The 17014-nt window shown below is 31.7% G+C and overlaps 2 protein-coding genes across 2 annotated transcripts; both read right to left on the bottom strand.

The window, feature by feature from the left end:
- Positions 1–457: 457 nt before the first annotated feature.
- LOC145329221 (equilibrative nucleoside transporter 1-like) lies at positions 458–6426 on the bottom strand. The gene is made up of 6 exons (XM_080173271.1): positions 6291–6426; positions 4952–5067; positions 4204–4348; positions 3383–3508; positions 2128–2185; positions 458–1712 (listed from the first exon to the last, which is right to left on the bottom strand). The coding sequence occupies exons 2-6, from the start codon at positions 5058–5060 to the stop codon at positions 1623–1625; spliced, it is 528 nt and encodes a 175-aa protein (XP_080029397.1). The 5' UTR covers positions 5061–5067; positions 6291–6426; the 3' UTR covers positions 458–1622.
- A 1089-nt stretch (positions 6427–7515) lies between these two features.
- LOC145329220 (equilibrative nucleoside transporter 3-like) lies at positions 7516–13905 on the bottom strand. Its single transcript, XM_080173270.1, has 8 exons — positions 13755–13905; positions 12883–12917; positions 12362–12479; positions 11830–11879; positions 9359–9456; positions 8512–8577; positions 8164–8226; positions 7516–7629 (listed from the first exon to the last, which is right to left on the bottom strand). Exons 1-8 carry the CDS (start codon positions 13901–13903, stop codon positions 7531–7533), a joined length of 678 nt encoding a protein of 225 aa, XP_080029396.1. The 5' UTR covers positions 13904–13905; the 3' UTR covers positions 7516–7530.
- Between the last annotated feature and the right edge of the window lie 3109 nt (positions 13906–17014).

The raw sequence follows: 17014 nt of genomic DNA, 5'->3' as shown, positions 1-17014 counted from the left end.
AATGTTTAAAAAATTCATTTGTTGATTGTAAGAGGAATGATTGAAACATTAAATAATTGGCAACATGCGGCAGTTGTCCTACAATTGCTTTCTTTGTAGCGTACAGACTATTTGAAGAATGGCTACGCTCCCTTAAGTAATAATATTCTTGTATTTTAGGCGATTCTTTTTATAACTTTGTATCTTCTATTGTGTTGTTGATTCCTTCCCCCAAAATATATATAGGGAAGGAATCTATAATTATTCTATTTAACCCATCATAATTCTGTATTATTTGAATTTAGTAATGCTGTGCTTGTTTATAGATAAACTTGTATATAAAACTTCTGTGTTATTTGGGATTGAAGCAAAGCTTCTCTACAGTTAACCTAAGTAACGTCCGCCTGTTTTTGTTTTGCCGCTCACGCTTGTCACGCTTGAATATCATTAAAAAATTGATGGGGAATATATATTAACATAAGAGGCAAAAATTTATATATGAACTAATCTTTTTTATACATTTATTTTAACTTCATTACAAAAATATGAAAAATATATGTTTATATTGAAACGTGGATATTGCGAGGGACCCTTATAAAATTTTTTTCCCAGCTGGCTAATATAAAACAATCCTCCCCTTAGGAATTTACCCTCTATTTATCCAGACCATGGAGGAACGTATTGACTAATATATCTAGGGACTATATTAGCAACCAAAATTGATAATAAAATTTCCCTTTTCACAATATCTACGTATTTTATATCCATGAAGAAAAAAATAATTTTTACAGATAAGGTACATTTAATGGATTATTTTACTGAATTGTTTATTACAGAATTATCTAAACGAATTACTCGCAAAAGTTACAAGAATCAAAATTATAAAATGGGAGGGATGATTTGGGTAAAAAATCTAATATTTATATTAAAAAGGACACCCATGAAAATAAATAATAATAGCTTGCTTCATAATGAAATTTTTAAGTTGTAATATTTGATATTAGCATCGATTACGACATGAGACTTAATGCCTAGGAGGGACAAGACAATGGGTGATAAATTCCTGTACACCACAATTATAATAAACAAAATAAGCCATTTGTAAATCAAAATTGTTGATGTAAAAGTATGATTATGCTAGATTGTTTTAACCAATAAAGATTCAATCAAAGTGTCTAAAGTTTTGAAGCCAACAAATAAGAGAACATGTGGTGTATCAAATTCTAGAAGCATTAAATTTTTATTATAATGGCTTCAAATATATTAATTATGCTTTATGTAATTTTACAAAGTGTCTTTCATATCTTGATTTACAAGATCTCTAAAATTATCACCCATTCCTAACTAGTAAAAGATACAGTAATAAATAATAAAATAGTTAATTATCGCATTGTATTATAGACAGCTTTCCGTGGATAATAATATGATAAACTTTAAGATTATAACAAGTTTTTTTATTCCAGAGGGGCCAAAGGCCTGGGCTAGAAAACTGGTTTTAATCTTATGGTTTCTATATGAATATTCGTGAAAAATTGTCTGTAACACGATGCTATACATGATTTTCAGTTTTGGCTGAGAACCGGTTCTAATCCAGCGGATTTTAATCGTTTTCGAAGCACAACTGGAAAAATGCTTATGCATGTTTACAAAATTTGAACTAGAGCGCTGCTGAGAAAGGCTCCCAGGGCTAGACCAACTCCCAAAATTCCTGCCATTATGTTCGCAGCTGCTTCCTAAAAAGAAAATAAATGATATTCTATTAGTTGCATTGCTATAATTCTGTTACTTCAAGACTACAATAGATTTATTATCTTAGATGGTCAACAATGATCCGTCCAAATTTAATTAGAATATCTGGGAGACAAAGATATTTTGTTAACTTGTAAAGAGATTTTTGGAAAAATGAATTACCAACTAAAGTCTTATCCTCTTAAATTCAACTATCAACAGCTGAGTTATACGAAAAATGCCCACTAATTAAATAAACCATTTCTGTTAGCCCCGAGGGTCCGGGCTAACAAAACTGGTACTAATTTTATGATTTTTGTTTTCATTTTCTTGGAAAATTATCTTTAATACTATGCTTCACATGATTTTTCAATATGGCTAAGAACAGGTTCTAATTCATGCTAAATGTAATATTTGTACCTGTTGATGAAGATGTACCCTACAGGGTGCTGCAACCATTACTGTACTTGTCAAAAATCTAAATAAGAATTTATCAATAATTATTGTAGTGGACATGTCTTTGTATTTTGAATCCTTGAAAGCTAATAATAATTATGTGGTACCAAATAACAGCATAAAAGTTCACAATCTTCATAAACTAGCGGGTTTGCCCCTAGATACCTATATGGGACATTGATGTTGGTAGGTGGTCTTAGGAAAGTCGACTCCCCCCCCCTCACTTACAATTTTAGTTTTAAAAAGAACAAGTTTTGACATCCTTATAAGAAGAGATGTACATTAGACATACAATTTCTCTTGGGAGGGTGATAGTACCCTCCCCCAAAATAGTTATAAACAATAGAAATAGAAGAATAGAAGCATATTATGAACCCTTTTTTCGTCAGATCTAAGAAGGAACATTTCTAGCAGACAAAAGTATTGTTTACTTTCGACTCAAACTGATGTGGATTCTTAAGAAATTATAGACTCGCTACTCGATAGTGAGGCAAAATAATTTTTGTGAAAAATCATCCAAAAGCACATTGAAAATCTACAAAAATTAAACAAAATCATATGTTAATAACCCTTTAAGATTTTATTTAATTTTTGTAAATTTTTTTATTCGATTTTGGAGGATTTTTCACAAAAATAATTTTGCCTCACCAGCGAGTAGCCAGCCTAACTTTTTTTTTAAGAATCCACCTCGTTACTAAGCTTTCAAATTTGAACGAAATTTTTGGGCAATTAATTCTGATTCCGCAAAGCATTCTACTAAGAAAATATACTGTTTACAGCTGACTTTTATGTATGTATGAAATGAAAAAAAAACATGCCTTCGTAGCAAAATGTGTACACAATTTCAACCAATGAGATCCAATGTAAATTCCGATGCGATTCTCCTATTGGCTCAATCAGACATTCCCTCTCTTTCTTAGTACCTTTATTTTATAAACCTTTCCAGGACCTTTAAGAAGCTAAATTGAGCGGTTAGCGAGATTTATGAGTTCAGACAAACACCCACATAGACATTTTATAAAACGATATTATGAAAACTCACATGTCATGAGATAAATAGGGTCCTTTTTTGCGTAATTCTGTAAAATTTGGGTGCAAGCTTCCAGTCAAATGCTTTTATTAGGTCAAACTGTTCTTAATTATAAGCTTGCACTCAACTTTACGGAATTGCACGAAAATAATGACTCTCTTTTCCATCAAATTAAACTCTCTTACTTACCCATTAGAGATGGACAATAGAAGTACTAGAATAATGTAAACCGTATCTGACGGGATCAAAACAGAGGTGTAATATCTGTCAGAGGGAGCTGTGTTGCATATCATAAACAGCGGGATAAACACAAATCTGAAAATTTAATATAAGTAGTCTAGTAGATGTGTATAGTGCCCTAGAAAAATGGGGATAGATGTCACTGCTTCTGGCCTATCTATAATGTTGACCTTATTCCATAATAATACCTTATACACCATCTCTTTTCTAGGGGGCTTCTCTTTCCCTCTACTGTGACGTTAGTAGAAAAGTTAGGCCAAAAGCTGTGACATCTATCCCCATTTTCCTAGGGTACTAAACACATCTACTTAATAAAAATTTATGGTAATGAATATTGATATATTCTTACACCAGATATTCATGTTCTCTAATAAAGTGAATCTTTCAGCGGGCTAAAATAACGACTCCCCCCTTCCACCACCTTTACCCTATCTTCTCCCGTCTTACTGAATGAACGATTTGACCAATAAACGAGTTCCATGTTAGCAAGTTCCATTAACGAAAAATTTTCCCCTGTCATAATATCCACGTATATTCTACATCTATTTTTATGGATGAAACAAAGATTAGCAAATCTCACTTATAGGTTAATTTTTTTTAATATTAATGTTAAATGACATACAAAGTTAGTTAGAGTTGATGCTTCTATGATTATAAGAATCTATAATATAAATTTCATGTATCTATTTTTAATAGCAGCCAAGAAACTCAAGAGTTACAAAGTAGCTTTGCTTTTTAAAAATTCCTTATTTTTCTGAAGAAGAATTCACCTGAGGACTGCCAAAACCAGACCAAACTTGGACCCAGGTTTGGGAACCCAGGACAGAGAGGCCAAACTTCTGCCAACATAATCCCCAATATTAAACATGAGGAAACAGGCCACGGGTATAAAATATTTGGTTGCCCAGATGGAACCTGAAAATAAAGTTATTTTAATACATTTATCTGATAGTATGACTGCCACACCGACGGACCAAATGGATGCTTATTTGTACAAAGAATCTTCACAAAAAAAATTTACAGTCTATCTTGAATGCCGAGAAAATTAAATTTCCCCTAAACGTTACAGGCTGACTTTAAAACAAAGTGAATTATAGAATATATTAGCTACTAATAAGAGTTTAGATAGATATGAAGCTTTCCAAAGTGCTTCAAAAGAGAAGCCGTGTGACGTCATAAAAATGAGAGATGAGAGGAGAAGTAGGAAAGGATACACAAGAGATGGATAATCCTTTATTTTTATGACCTCACATGGCTTATTTTTTGTAAAGCTTTATATCTATCCAAAGTATTAATAGTAGAAAATATATTCTATAATTCACTTTGCCTGTAAGTCTGTAAAGTTTGGCGTTATTCTTTTAGTTGGATAAAAAAAACTAGTGTATTTATTGAATTGTCATTCAGATTTCAGCTGTCTATCTTCAAAAGCAGCCGAGAAAATCATATTTCCTTCATAGCGTAACGGACTGCCAGACGGACGGACTGAATTATAGAGTAGCTTCACAACCAATAGTATACCTGTATGATAATTAGTAGATTGAACCAGGACACAAATGGCAGGGAAGCATGCTATGGTCACAATATAGATCAACAGAACAGTCACTTCTTCCTCCCAAATGCTTTTCATTACATCTCTGAAACAAAACTTATAAGAGGTTCATTTTTAAAAGCTAAGCTTTTCTATAATTAGGGTTCGAAACGGATAGCTTTTTTCGTTAATTTAGACATGTTAGAATTGTCATATCGAACACAGTAATAGTGTCTGACTGATTATGACGTTACAAAAAAAAATAGCCAATGAGAGGCCACTATAAATTTTACCATTGGTCAATAACGGCCTCTCATTGGATAATTTTTTTTGTTACGTCATAATCAGTCAGACACTATTACTGTGTTCGTCATATCGATTTCAGACTTGACTTGGTGATTTTTAGAATTGTAGTTTAGAAAGCGTAGCAACTCTATAATTGTTACCAGAATGTACGTACGTCCATTTTTAACATGTTATTTTTTAACTTTTTTAACAACAAAAACAATTTTGTTTATACTTTGAAACATGTATATTCTTTTTGTTCAGTTTTGACACTCTACAAGGATTATTTTTGTTTGTCCTACCATTTCAGAGCTTCGCTTTTATGTATGTTGTCATCCTTGTTTAATAAAGATTTCAGTATAAAAAGAGTGTGTCGTCATTTTGTCAACATAAGCAATGTAGATATAATTACAACTTAGATTGTCGATATAACGTTAGTCACATAAATATGTTAAATTAAAACATTTAGAAATATCATAATGATATTATGTCAGCTATGGCTACTTTTTCTTAACGCCATATAGTCGACATGAACCCATAAAATTGCATATCCTATTTATAAATTAGTGGGTGTAAGTATGCCAAATTTAGAGAGAAGTATATCTAAAAAAAAATAGAAATCCCAAAACCTAAATAGAAATCATGTAGTATGAACGACAGACTGACGGACCAATTAAGTTGTTTACTAGATGCTCATTGGTAAGATGAATCTTAACAAATAAATTAACAGTCTATCTTAAATAGAAGCCTAGAAGATTTCCCCCATAGTTTTACGATTAGAGTAAAACACTAGAGGGAGAAAGTGTTAACTAACTGTATCTCCCCATCGCTATCACCTTGTGCAACCCTTCTATTGGGTCATTGAAAATCCACCAATGGTGTCGCTTATATTAACATAGCCAAGTAGCAGAAAATAATTTAGAAGCAGACGAAAGAGGTCTTTGAAAAAGAAGGAGAAGTAGTTGTCTGTATATACATCTATACTATAGATCTGTTGTTTTACGGACTGGATTTCAGACAGACGGACAAAATAGTAAAACATACCGAATATTAACATCTTTTTCAACATGAGGCTTTTCATCCAGCAAGTATTTTTTTTCTTCGTCCGAACTTGCTGCATTTGTGTAGTGTTTAAATATCCTAGCAGTTTTTGTTTCACAATTTGGATTTCATATTAATTAATAAATATATAAAGTAACTAGCGGGTGCGCCCCTATCGCTAAATTTAATAATGAAATGGCCTAAAACCATAATGGGGCCTATGTGAAGCTTACCTAAATTAGATAACCCAATCAGTAGTTATTTGGATTAAAAGCTTCAGATAAAAACCCTTACTACTATGTATAAATACAGTGTGTTTTTTTATGAGAACTTTCTTTAAAGCAATTTTGCCACACCTAAAGTCATCAGAATTTAATGATTTATGGCTTCTTTTCTTCGTTTTTTAGGACAATTAATAGAATATTATCAATTAGCGCATTTTTCATATGCTCAAATCTTCTACCCTTTGCAAGAAAAAAATTGGATTTTCAGTAGTCGACTTTATATAATTAGTACTCCCTCCCTGGTTGAGATATGGCCTTCAAACTTTGATATGTTCTAGTATATGTCCCCAATAGTATCTGCATTGCTCTATATCTCAACTTTAAAGCGTTTTGCAGCCATTCTTGCAAAATGTAGAAGATTTGAGCATAAGAAAAAAGCGCTAAAATCATTTTTAGATGTTGACACCTAAGTTTAGAATTTTTAACTTTACTGTACTTTTTAAATATAAACTGAAATATTTTTTTAAAATTCTATTAATTGTCTTAAAATACGAAGAAGATAAGCTATTAATCATTAAATTCTGATAACTATAAGTGGGTGCAAAATTGCTTTCAAAAAAGTTCTCATAAAAAAAACACTTTAGATAGAATGCACAGACGGGATTTGAGTGTTTTGTTGGAGGGATGCGCGAAGCGCAGTAAAAATATCTTCCTTTTTAAACAAATTATAGTGACTGTCTACAATATTTAGGAGAGGGGGTTAAATATGCTAAACTAATTAGAAATCTCTTACTGTAAAAGTTTAGGACAAATTCCCCCCTCCGCTTCTTTTTAAATTTTTTAAAATTAATGCAGAAATTATGAGAAAGGGGAAATTGACCTACACGTCCAATGGTTGGGGTATAGGAAAGTTTACCGCCCTCAAACTTTCAAGCCCCTCATTTCACCATCTTAAAATTTTAAGCTTGGAGGTCACATGAAAAGGGGTTTCTAACATATTAAATTTTTACAGAATAGTATCAAAATCCATTCCTTGTAGTAGACAGATAGGCTAGAAGTACAGCTGACCCCACAAGTAGGCTCACAGCTATCAGAAAACAGGCAAAGGCAGCCTCTACCTGAGAAGTTGTCGCAGATATAGTGTAGAATAAATTTGATTTTTATAACAAAAAATTGTCATTGTCAATATTCAAATAGAAGGTTTGCTTTTAATTTATGTGATCCAAAAAAAGATTCACTTATTGTGATTAAAAACGATTAAAGGAAACCAGAAAAATCAAGATCTTAGATAAATATACAGAATTAAAATATAAATCCTAACAAATATTATAATCTTTATTTCCAACTAACTATTACCTATACAGTTTTTTGAGGTTTAAAGTTTTAACTTAATGTTACTTAATTTAAGTAAAGATTTTTAAACGAGTATCTTATCTGTTTGGGGCCACACTCCTCCTTTTTTTCCTAATAGTTTTGAGAAACTTTCTAAGAAAAGAGGACTGTGCATGAAACTTACCAAGAAAAGGGGACTGTGCATAAAATTGTCTGTAATATGATGCTATACATACTTCTTCATTGTGGCTGAGAACCGGTTCCAATCCACCGGATATTAATCGGTTTCGAAGCCATACTTGAAAATATATAATAAATACCTGTTTGTCAGCAATAGAAAGCATAAGAATATTAATCAGGGCTGAAAACACTCCTCCAATTCCCTAAAAGAAAAAATAATCTTGCTTAATAGTATAGAAACGTTAATTAAAGTAAGAGATAATCAGGGATCTAAAGGGATAAGACAATGGATGATAAATCGATGTACATCTCCAATAATGATAAACAAAATTACCCCTTCAGCAAATCCAAACTAAGCTTAATGAATTAACCACTTAAAATTTGATAAAAGTACCCAAAGTTGTTAGACCAGCAAATAAGTAAACATTGTTATAAAACTTTGGGGACAAGTGTAATAAACAGCACAATGTCCCTGCTAAGAACATTACCTGTCCAGTAAGTAGAGCATCCATATATCTGGAAGGAAACATTCCAGCTAGCCCAAATAATCCTCCCTAAATTAAACAACAAGGATAACAACATCAATAAGTAAAGAAGCACAAAAATTGAGGATGTACAAAGAGATAAAGTAATAATTATTGGACAAAAAATCAGCAGTCTATAATTAACAGTAGATGAGAAAATCATATTTAGCCCATAACCTTACGAACGGACGAACGAAAGGAAGGACAGACAAATAAATTTATAGAGTAGCTTCGCTACATTATGAAAATATCAGGAAGGGCATTCCTAATTTGTTATATAATTTCTCATATCATCATCATTGCTCTTTATTTTTTGTTAGAACATAGGCCACGCACAATGGGACATAGGTCTCCAATCTTCTTTGAATTTTGCACGACTTAAAACATTGCTAAGAGATGAGATATTCCAGTATGGCTTCGAAACCGAATAATATCCGCTGGAACCGATTCTCGTCCATACTGAAAAATCATTTACAGCTTTGTATTACAGACATTTTTTTCCACGAATATTAAAATAAAAATCATAAGATTAATACCAGTTTTGTTAGCCCAGTCCTGACGCCTATCGGGGAAAACAAAACTGGTTATAATCTTATAATTTTTCATTTTAATACCCACGGAAAACCGTCTATAAAACGCTACGATAAATAATTATTCATATCTTCCAGTTCATGTAGCAGTTCCCTCCTCCTGGTTTTTTGGTCTACCTGGTTTTATAATTTCTTATTTAAAGATAGAATCTACACTAAAGGGTTCATAAAAATCAGAGAGTAATAACAAGGAAGAATTTCAAGATGCCGGTGTAGCTTACCTGAAAAACTCCATTGAAAGCATTGATAAGACCGACACAGACTAGGGTAAAAATCATAAACTCGTGTTGCCAACTATCTGTGTTCACTTTGGTCAGCACTAAAACAAAATATTTTGTATTTGAGCTAGAGCAAAGTATGTCCTGAAACAGTATTCTGTATTTAATCAGTTTTGCAACAAATTTACGTACAATTTTGTTTAGACTTATGCATTTATATTTTGCATTTTCAGTTCTGACACTAAACAAGTCTTAATGTTCGTTTATCCTACCTTGCTTTGCTTTTATGGGTGTTTTCACCATATCTAAAATTAATTAAAGCTACCTAAACTTTATTTTGTGTTGATTCTTATTATAACTTTTTCAGATGAATTATTTTGAACCGCCAATGCTACTCTGTTTATGGACATTATCGTCCTAGTTAATTTTGTAATTAAAAGTTTTAATCATTTTTTAATGTCCTGTTGATTTTTACGTACTAGAAATCATTTATATAGAAATTATCAATTCACTTTGAAAACCTTCAAAAAATTAAACAAAAGCAAAACATATACATAAAACTAATTCTTATTAAGAACAAGGATGTGAACATCCATGAAAGCGAAGCCCAACAAATGTATACATTTGAGTATTGACTTTAGTGATGATTAGCTTATTAATATACATATATCTAGTAATCTATATTTTAAAAAAAATCATGGGAGAAGTATGTAATCATGTAAAGTTCAAAAAGCCTTAAAAATCGTCATGTTAATGATTATAGAGTTGCTACGCTTTCTCCTCAATTATACTTTACTGTTACGGGAATCATAATCATTATTCTAAATGCCTAAGTTAAGAAAAAAGGTAAATCAATTACGGACAGAAGTACTGACCGAATACTATTTTAGGAAAAAAAGCTTTTTAAAGAATAAACAATTAAGAAGCACATATATAATCAATTTGAAAAGTTAAAAAAATCCGGGGAATATTTTAAAAATCATAAGGTTGCTACTGTAATACCTAAATGTTATAAGAATCTTTAATTACAAATTACAACATACATAATATAAACCGTTAAGAATTGACAAACAAACAAATTCTGTAGAAATGTATTTAAAAACTAATTAGCTTTTTTATGTATTAGATTCTTGTTTAAACTTCTTCCTAATAAATGAGGCCCTTATTAGTAATTAACTAAAGCATAGATTATCTGCAAGTCACTATCTTCGGTTTTCAATGTTTATCAATAGATATGGATTTATATTGCATAGATTTTTAATTCTTTATGTTAGTCCGTCCATTGCAACGTGCGGGAAATGTGATTTTCTCGACTGCTATTTAAGATAAACTGCTGCTTTTTTATGTGATACCTTTTACTAAAGAGTATCTAGTAAACAACTTACTTGGTTCGTCGGTCTGTCGTTCATTTAAGTTTTAGGTTTCGTGATTTCTTACTATCTAATAGTTATATGTTTCTGTCTTTCTAGTCCGTTTGTAAATCAATGCTAATTTTTCTGTCTATTCTTTATGATCCAGGAAGGGAGGGACGTTAGACTTTAAATTTTATAAACACGATCTCTTATTCGTTTGCTTGAAAACTTTGGGGACTTTATGTTAAATCTTGATTAGGCTGCACATTCACAAACCTTTAATATCCAAATAATTTCATTATACAAAATAGGTAAATTTTTGTTTACTTTAATTGATGTTGTAAATCAATGTTTTATCCGGATTTCCTTATTCCTGCCCTAATTATATCAATTCGTTTCCATGTTTCCCCCTTTCTTTTTATATTTTTTAAATTGTTCAATCAAGCAAGGGGCGTGTAGGAGGGGAGGTAAATAGGTGTTAATACTCCCTAGAGAAGTATTTTGATGACTGCCTTCCCCTTTGTTTTAAAATGACCTTTTAAAGGTTCTATGTGGACATGTTCTAAATCTTTACTATTTTATCCAATTATCTATCTCATAATATAATAAACAATTAGGATTAATTATAAATACGTTTCAGAATATAAGAACAAAATTTCGGATCATGGAAAAAGAACGAAATAGCAGGTTTCGTCGTATTTTAACAGTAGCTTTTCTCCTATTTTGAGGGCTCTAACCCTGCGGGCCTATTTCATAACCATGCTGGGCAATCATTAGCATTTACCTAACCTATGATAACCTATCAGAAGCTACTGTGAAAATACTACGAAACCCACTACTTCGTTTCCTTTCCATGATCCAAACTTTCTCTATAAAAAAACCTTTGAGCAACATTTGTTTAAAAAATATCATTTTTTAATAAATGAAAAAATAGATATATTATATTTAATCTAGCGGCTGTGCCACTTACCTCTAGGCTAGCATAATTAGCATAATACCGTCCCAAGATGTACCTAAAATAGCCTAAAACCACACCAGGAACTAAGTGAATAAAGAATTTATTTATTGGTTTGATGGATAAACAAACAAAAAGCTTACTACTTTTTACAAAATAATTATTACCTAATGTTAGGGTAAACAGCACAATTATGCACAGTAACGATACCATCAACCTAAAATATCAAAATATCAAACTTTTTTATGTTAGGTTACATTTTGTGATTTAAAAAAATATCTTTATATCCTTTTATTTTTAGCAGGCGTAGTTTGGTATCTACTTGGATATTCAACTTAGTTGAATATCTCAACATTTGATCAAGTCCAGTTTGGTATCCATGTGGACATTCAACTACACTTGAGCCTAGACATACAACCTGGGTAACATTCTAGACTTGTATTAAATGAGACAGTTAAAGATCACCAATTAGAGTAAAATAATAAAAGAGGAAGTGGTTAAATAACTGTATGTCCTTACCCCGAGGACCCTGTGCCGACTTTCCATTTAGTCTTTGAAAATCAACCAATAGCGCAACAAAAGAGCGGAAAGCAATTTGCTAGCTGACGTAAAAGGTCTCCAACAGGGTGATCCAGGTAGTTGTCTGGTTATCTATCTACATATTTTTTACAAATTTATTGTTGATAAAATAAAACGTACCTGGGAAACATTCTAAACTTGTGTCCAATGAGACCATTGAAAACAAGCATGGTTACAACGGGTACCATTGCGGCTATGGCCAGATCAGCGGCAAACTCCAGCTGCAGAGGATTTTTTCCTACAGTTATGCAAAAACTTTTAGTGGAATTTTGAATCTAAATAATTAAGAACAATTTTAAATAAATTGAAAATAAGGAGGCGGGATTAATTTTCCTTTTCTCTAATCCCTTCGCGAGGCCCCGCCCTGCTTGGGTACCCTAACCTAACCTGACCTAGAGTAATTAACTGGCAAACGAAAAACTCGCACCTCCCATTTTTATCTAAAATAAGGAGGGGTTGCGTGCATAAAAAGTCACTTTTAGGCAAACAATAACTTATAGTTTTATAGTAAGAATAAAGAAAATATGTTTACAAAATATAATGATTTTAGGTCTATTATGCCAATAAAGAGAATAGTTCAGTAAAAACCCAGTCATTCTTATAAAATTATAATACAAAAGTAATTATAAAAAATTGCTTACCTATATCAGTACTATTACCAGTAACATTAACAGTTCTGAAAAAATATTATTCTTAGATAAGTGTTTTTTATTTGATTTTAAATTTTTACGTTTATGAATGGTCTCTTTAAACAGTTTTCGAAATTAAAATATACGGAGTTAAAAGATTTAACGCAAAAAAAAATCTAATTACACATAGGCTTTTTTCGGGTATAGTCCTTTCCACGACATCCCTCCATAAGGAGCGATTCTTCGTATTTTTAAAATGGCTTTTTATAGGTTATTTTAGGTTAGTCATTAGAAACTTATCTAAAACTTTACCCACTTTACCGCTTTGATCTTCAATGTTTTAGAAAAAATTACATTGGGCTGTTTATTACACTAGTCTCCAAAGTCTCATAATGATGTTTTATTATTCGTTGGACTTACAACTTTGCGGACTTTGATTGAATTTTAATTGATTATTTCATTTAGTTCAAAGTCCAAACGGGTTATTTTGTGTATCATCATTAGGAATGTACATCAATTTATCGGCCATTGTCTTATCCCTGGATAATGTTAAACCAAAATGTAAAAAAATGGCAGCCATGTTTGTTTGTTGTTGCTACATATCAAGCAAATTATATCATGCTTTCCCTCGTCCATGCTCCTAATGTTTATGAGAGTGCCATTAATTAAGGTGGCTTAATATGGAACACCTGCCAAAACTCAGGCAAGGGTGATATGTAACAATTGAGTAGCTACCATGAGAATTGCGGGTCAGCGTATCATAGAATACACCCAGCTGTGCGCGAAGCTTACCAATCTACGATTGTCACCTCCAATCTCCGTGTGCATCTGAATCCTAACTTCAGAGAATCATGGCTACAAACAACATGTTTGTTTGTTCCTACCTTAGCTTGAAATTCCAGTATCCGCTGACATTAATGAAAAAGTTCCATGGCAGAAGCATCCCAATGGACAGGTATAAAAATATGAGAAACACAATATTGTGCTTGTCGTGTATCTCCATTTTGTTATTTTCTGAAACAAGAACAATCATTTACATATTAGAGTTAATCACTAGAGGGGGAAGGGGTTAAATAACTCTATTTCCCTTTCCCAAGGACCCTGTACGGACTTTTAATTGGTTCTTTGAAAATCAAACAAAAGTAGCAGACGAAACAGTTTTTGTCTGGTTATACATCTATATTTTTTTTTACAAAATTTAATATTTACATAGATATTTAACTTAAACAAGTAGAATTGCCACATAAAAATGTTATAAAGTAACATAATATCTGTCTGTATGTTTGTCTGCTAAGATATCGTAAGCCGCTGGACAGTTTTGGCTCTGATTTTAAGATTTAACCCCCAATCTTGAGGCGAAGTCCCTAGAGGCTCAATTATAAATGATTTAAGAAAAATAAAATCCCCAACCCCCCTACTTTTACTTGTTTTTAACGAAAGATCTTTAAAAGACCTAAAAAATTCAATTCATTGAAAAAACGTAGATATACTCATTTATAAAAAGATTCTTATGAATTGAAGAAAAATCTTTATTTTTTCCTTAAAATGACCCAATTCAACTTAAAAAAATATATGTTTTTTCTTGCACTTTGGGAAAATATTAAAATATACAAGAATAAAAATGGTCAAAGGCATTGAACGCCTAAAAAGATATATTTAGAATAGGACAAATTAAGACTAAAAGTTTTTTAGCAACAATAAATTAACATTTTTAAGAAAGAAAAGTACAGTACACGTTTGTACAGCAAAAATAACTTTTACGACTTTTTTTCAGAAAATTTGATAAATTATGAAATTAACATTAGTCAAATTAAGTATGTATGTATGTGTGTGTGTGTGTGTCTGTGTGTGTGAGGTCTGTTCAATAAGAATACCGTCCAAAAAGAAACTGTTGCAACGCTTATTTTTCTTCAATTCTTCAAAAAGGAAAAAAATAAAAATCTGGTTTCAGCTTTGTTCATAATAAGTTGAAACCAGTTAATATGGTAAAAAATGGTTTTTTCTTTATTCTTATTAAATTACTAATAACTTTCTATTTCTTGGCTAAACAAATCATGGATAGGAAGGAATATTCACCAACTTTATTTATTTCAATTATGTCAGCTTTTACCAACAACGAAATTAATTCGGAGGAAAAATCACGAAACCTATACGTGAATTTCAGCTGTTGGTGGGGGTTCGAAAAGCGCAACCGAAAATTTGAACACCTTAAAAAACAAGAGGATGTATGTTAAGTTTTAGGGGCTGGAATCACTCCCCTAGAAAGTGTTCCTAGAGTGTTGAATTGACGCTTTTTAAAATTTCCCCCTTACATATAAAGGGGTTGTGGGAGGGTGGTTAAATAGTGGAGTATATCCTCCCTCCTTAAGTTTGCCAGGGGGGGGGGGGGGGGGGGGGTTATCAAAATAAATTTTCTTTTTAATAAAGGTTGGGTGATTATTATGAGCTTTGCATTTTATGATATTTGTAAATATGCAACTACGCATCTGCAGGAGCTTTGCCGATTAGATAAAAATTTTAATCTGATTCATTTTTGCATAATTTTGTCTTTAACTCATAACTAGTATTTAAAATGAATATTAATATAAATGATAAAGAAGCCAGTAAAAATTTTGTTATCATAATTTAGTAAACTTAATGAAAGCCCTACTTATAGATAAATGAATGGCAACTTTTACATAAATTTACATCTTTTCATTTGAAACATCCATAAAAGCGAAGCCCTTAAACGGTAGAACAAACGTTCATTTACTCTTGTAGAGTGTCAAAACTAAGTAATCAGAATATATGTAAATATATAAAAGTCGTAACAAAATTGTAATTAAATTTGTTGAAAAACTGCTTATTTACAGAATATTGTTTTAGGACATACTTACATTTTTAGGACTGATTTTATAGAGATAATTCGCTAATAATTATATCACATAAAAAGTTGTTGTCAAAAAAGTTAAAAAAAACAACATGATTGAAATGATCATATAATCTTTCAGGCCAAGCTCGGATTTTCTATGACTAAGACAAACCTCCTTGAAAAGGCAGATACAATACCAAACTTAATATGACGGACGGACATATCTGAGCTGGACCTTTAAATCATTTCAATGGTGCGCCAAATCGGGGTGCACTGAATATCAGCCAATCACAGCGCGGCATTTCGTAAACTGCTGTGCTCTCACTGGTGGAAAGTTGGCTCACCCCGATTTGGCGCACCATTGAAATGATTTAAAGATCCAGCTCAGATATGTCCGTCCGTCATATTAAGTTTGGTAAATACTTTAGCTATACTTGGATTTTCTTTGTGTTTGTCTTTTTTGTGCATATATTTTCCTTGCAATTGATTAAAACCATTTGTCTAACTATACAAAGTGTCTTAAAAATCAGCCATGTGTTGTCATAAAAATGAGGGATTATCCATCTCTCTTTTTTAGAGGTCTTCTTTCCCACTTCTCCTCTCATCTCCCTAATTTTTATGACGTCACACGGGTGATTTTTGAGACACTTTGTCTAATTACCCATTTGTTACCATAAATCAGCATGAGCATTATAAAACCCATAAACCATATGACGTACAATGTAAGATAATTTAATAATTTCCCCGATAATAAAAACCCTTTTATAGATAAAATAGTTAGAGGAAAAGTTTAGACATTTATAGTTTTTACAATTTAATTAATATTATAAGACATAGTGAAAACAAGGATGACAACATCCATAAAAGTGAAGCACTGAAAATGTAGGACAAACGGACATTAACACCTATATAGTGTCAGAACTGAATAATCAGAATATAAATGTATAAGAGTCGAAGCAAAATTGTAAGTAAATTTGTTGAAAAACTGCTTTATACAGAATAATGTTTATGGACATACTTACATTTTTAGGACTTGATTATAGAGTTGCTTCGCTTAAAACATTATGCTTTCTTGTCCCAGGAATCACTATTACAAAAATCAGATCAATCGGATGATTAGATCACATAAAAATTTGTTGTTAAAAAAGTAAAAAAATCCACATGTTTAAAAAGGACGTACGGACATTTTGGTAATGATTATAGAGTTGCTACGCTTTCTACATCGTACCTAACTACTAAAGGAACACCATGCAAAATTTGAAATCGATAGGACAATCATAACATGCCTAAATT

Source organism: Acartia tonsa, chromosome 10 (assembly GCF_053477335.1).
Source record: "Acartia tonsa isolate MP-2025a chromosome 10, ASM5347733v1, whole genome shotgun sequence".
NCBI lineage: Eukaryota > Metazoa > Arthropoda > Copepoda > Calanoida > Acartiidae > Acartia > Acartia tonsa.
Note: the sequence above shows the minus strand (reverse complement) of the source record. Positions and strands in the feature narration are given on the sequence as shown.

What these genes read in the sequence shown, in the direction of transcription:
- LOC145329220 (XM_080173270.1), bottom strand. Translation starts at nt 13,903, where the DNA reads ATGATTGTTCTTGTTTCAGAAAATAACAAAATGGAGATACACGACAAG. An exon ending in ATGCTCTACTTACTGGACAG is followed by an intron (nt 8,227 to 8,511) that starts GTAATGTTCTTA and finishes TTTTTCTTTTAG; the next exon opens with GGAATTGGAGGAGTGTTTTC. An exon ending in TTTCTATTGCTGACAAACAG is followed by an intron (nt 7,630 to 8,163) that starts GTATTTATTATA and finishes ACAACTTCTCAG; the next exon opens with GTAGAGGCTGCCTTTGCCTG.
- LOC145329221 (XM_080173271.1), bottom strand. Translation starts at nt 5,060, where the DNA reads ATGAAAAGCATTTGGGAGGAAGAAGTGACTGTTCTGTTGATCTATATT. An exon ending in ATCTACTAATTATCATACAG is followed by an intron (nt 4,349 to 4,951) that starts GTATACTATTGG and finishes CTTTATTTTCAG; the next exon opens with GTTCCATCTGGGCAACCAAA. An exon ending in GGGTACATCTTCATCAACAG is followed by an intron (nt 1,713 to 2,127) that starts GTACAAATATTA and finishes TTTTCTTTTTAG; the next exon opens with GAAGCAGCTGCGAACATAAT.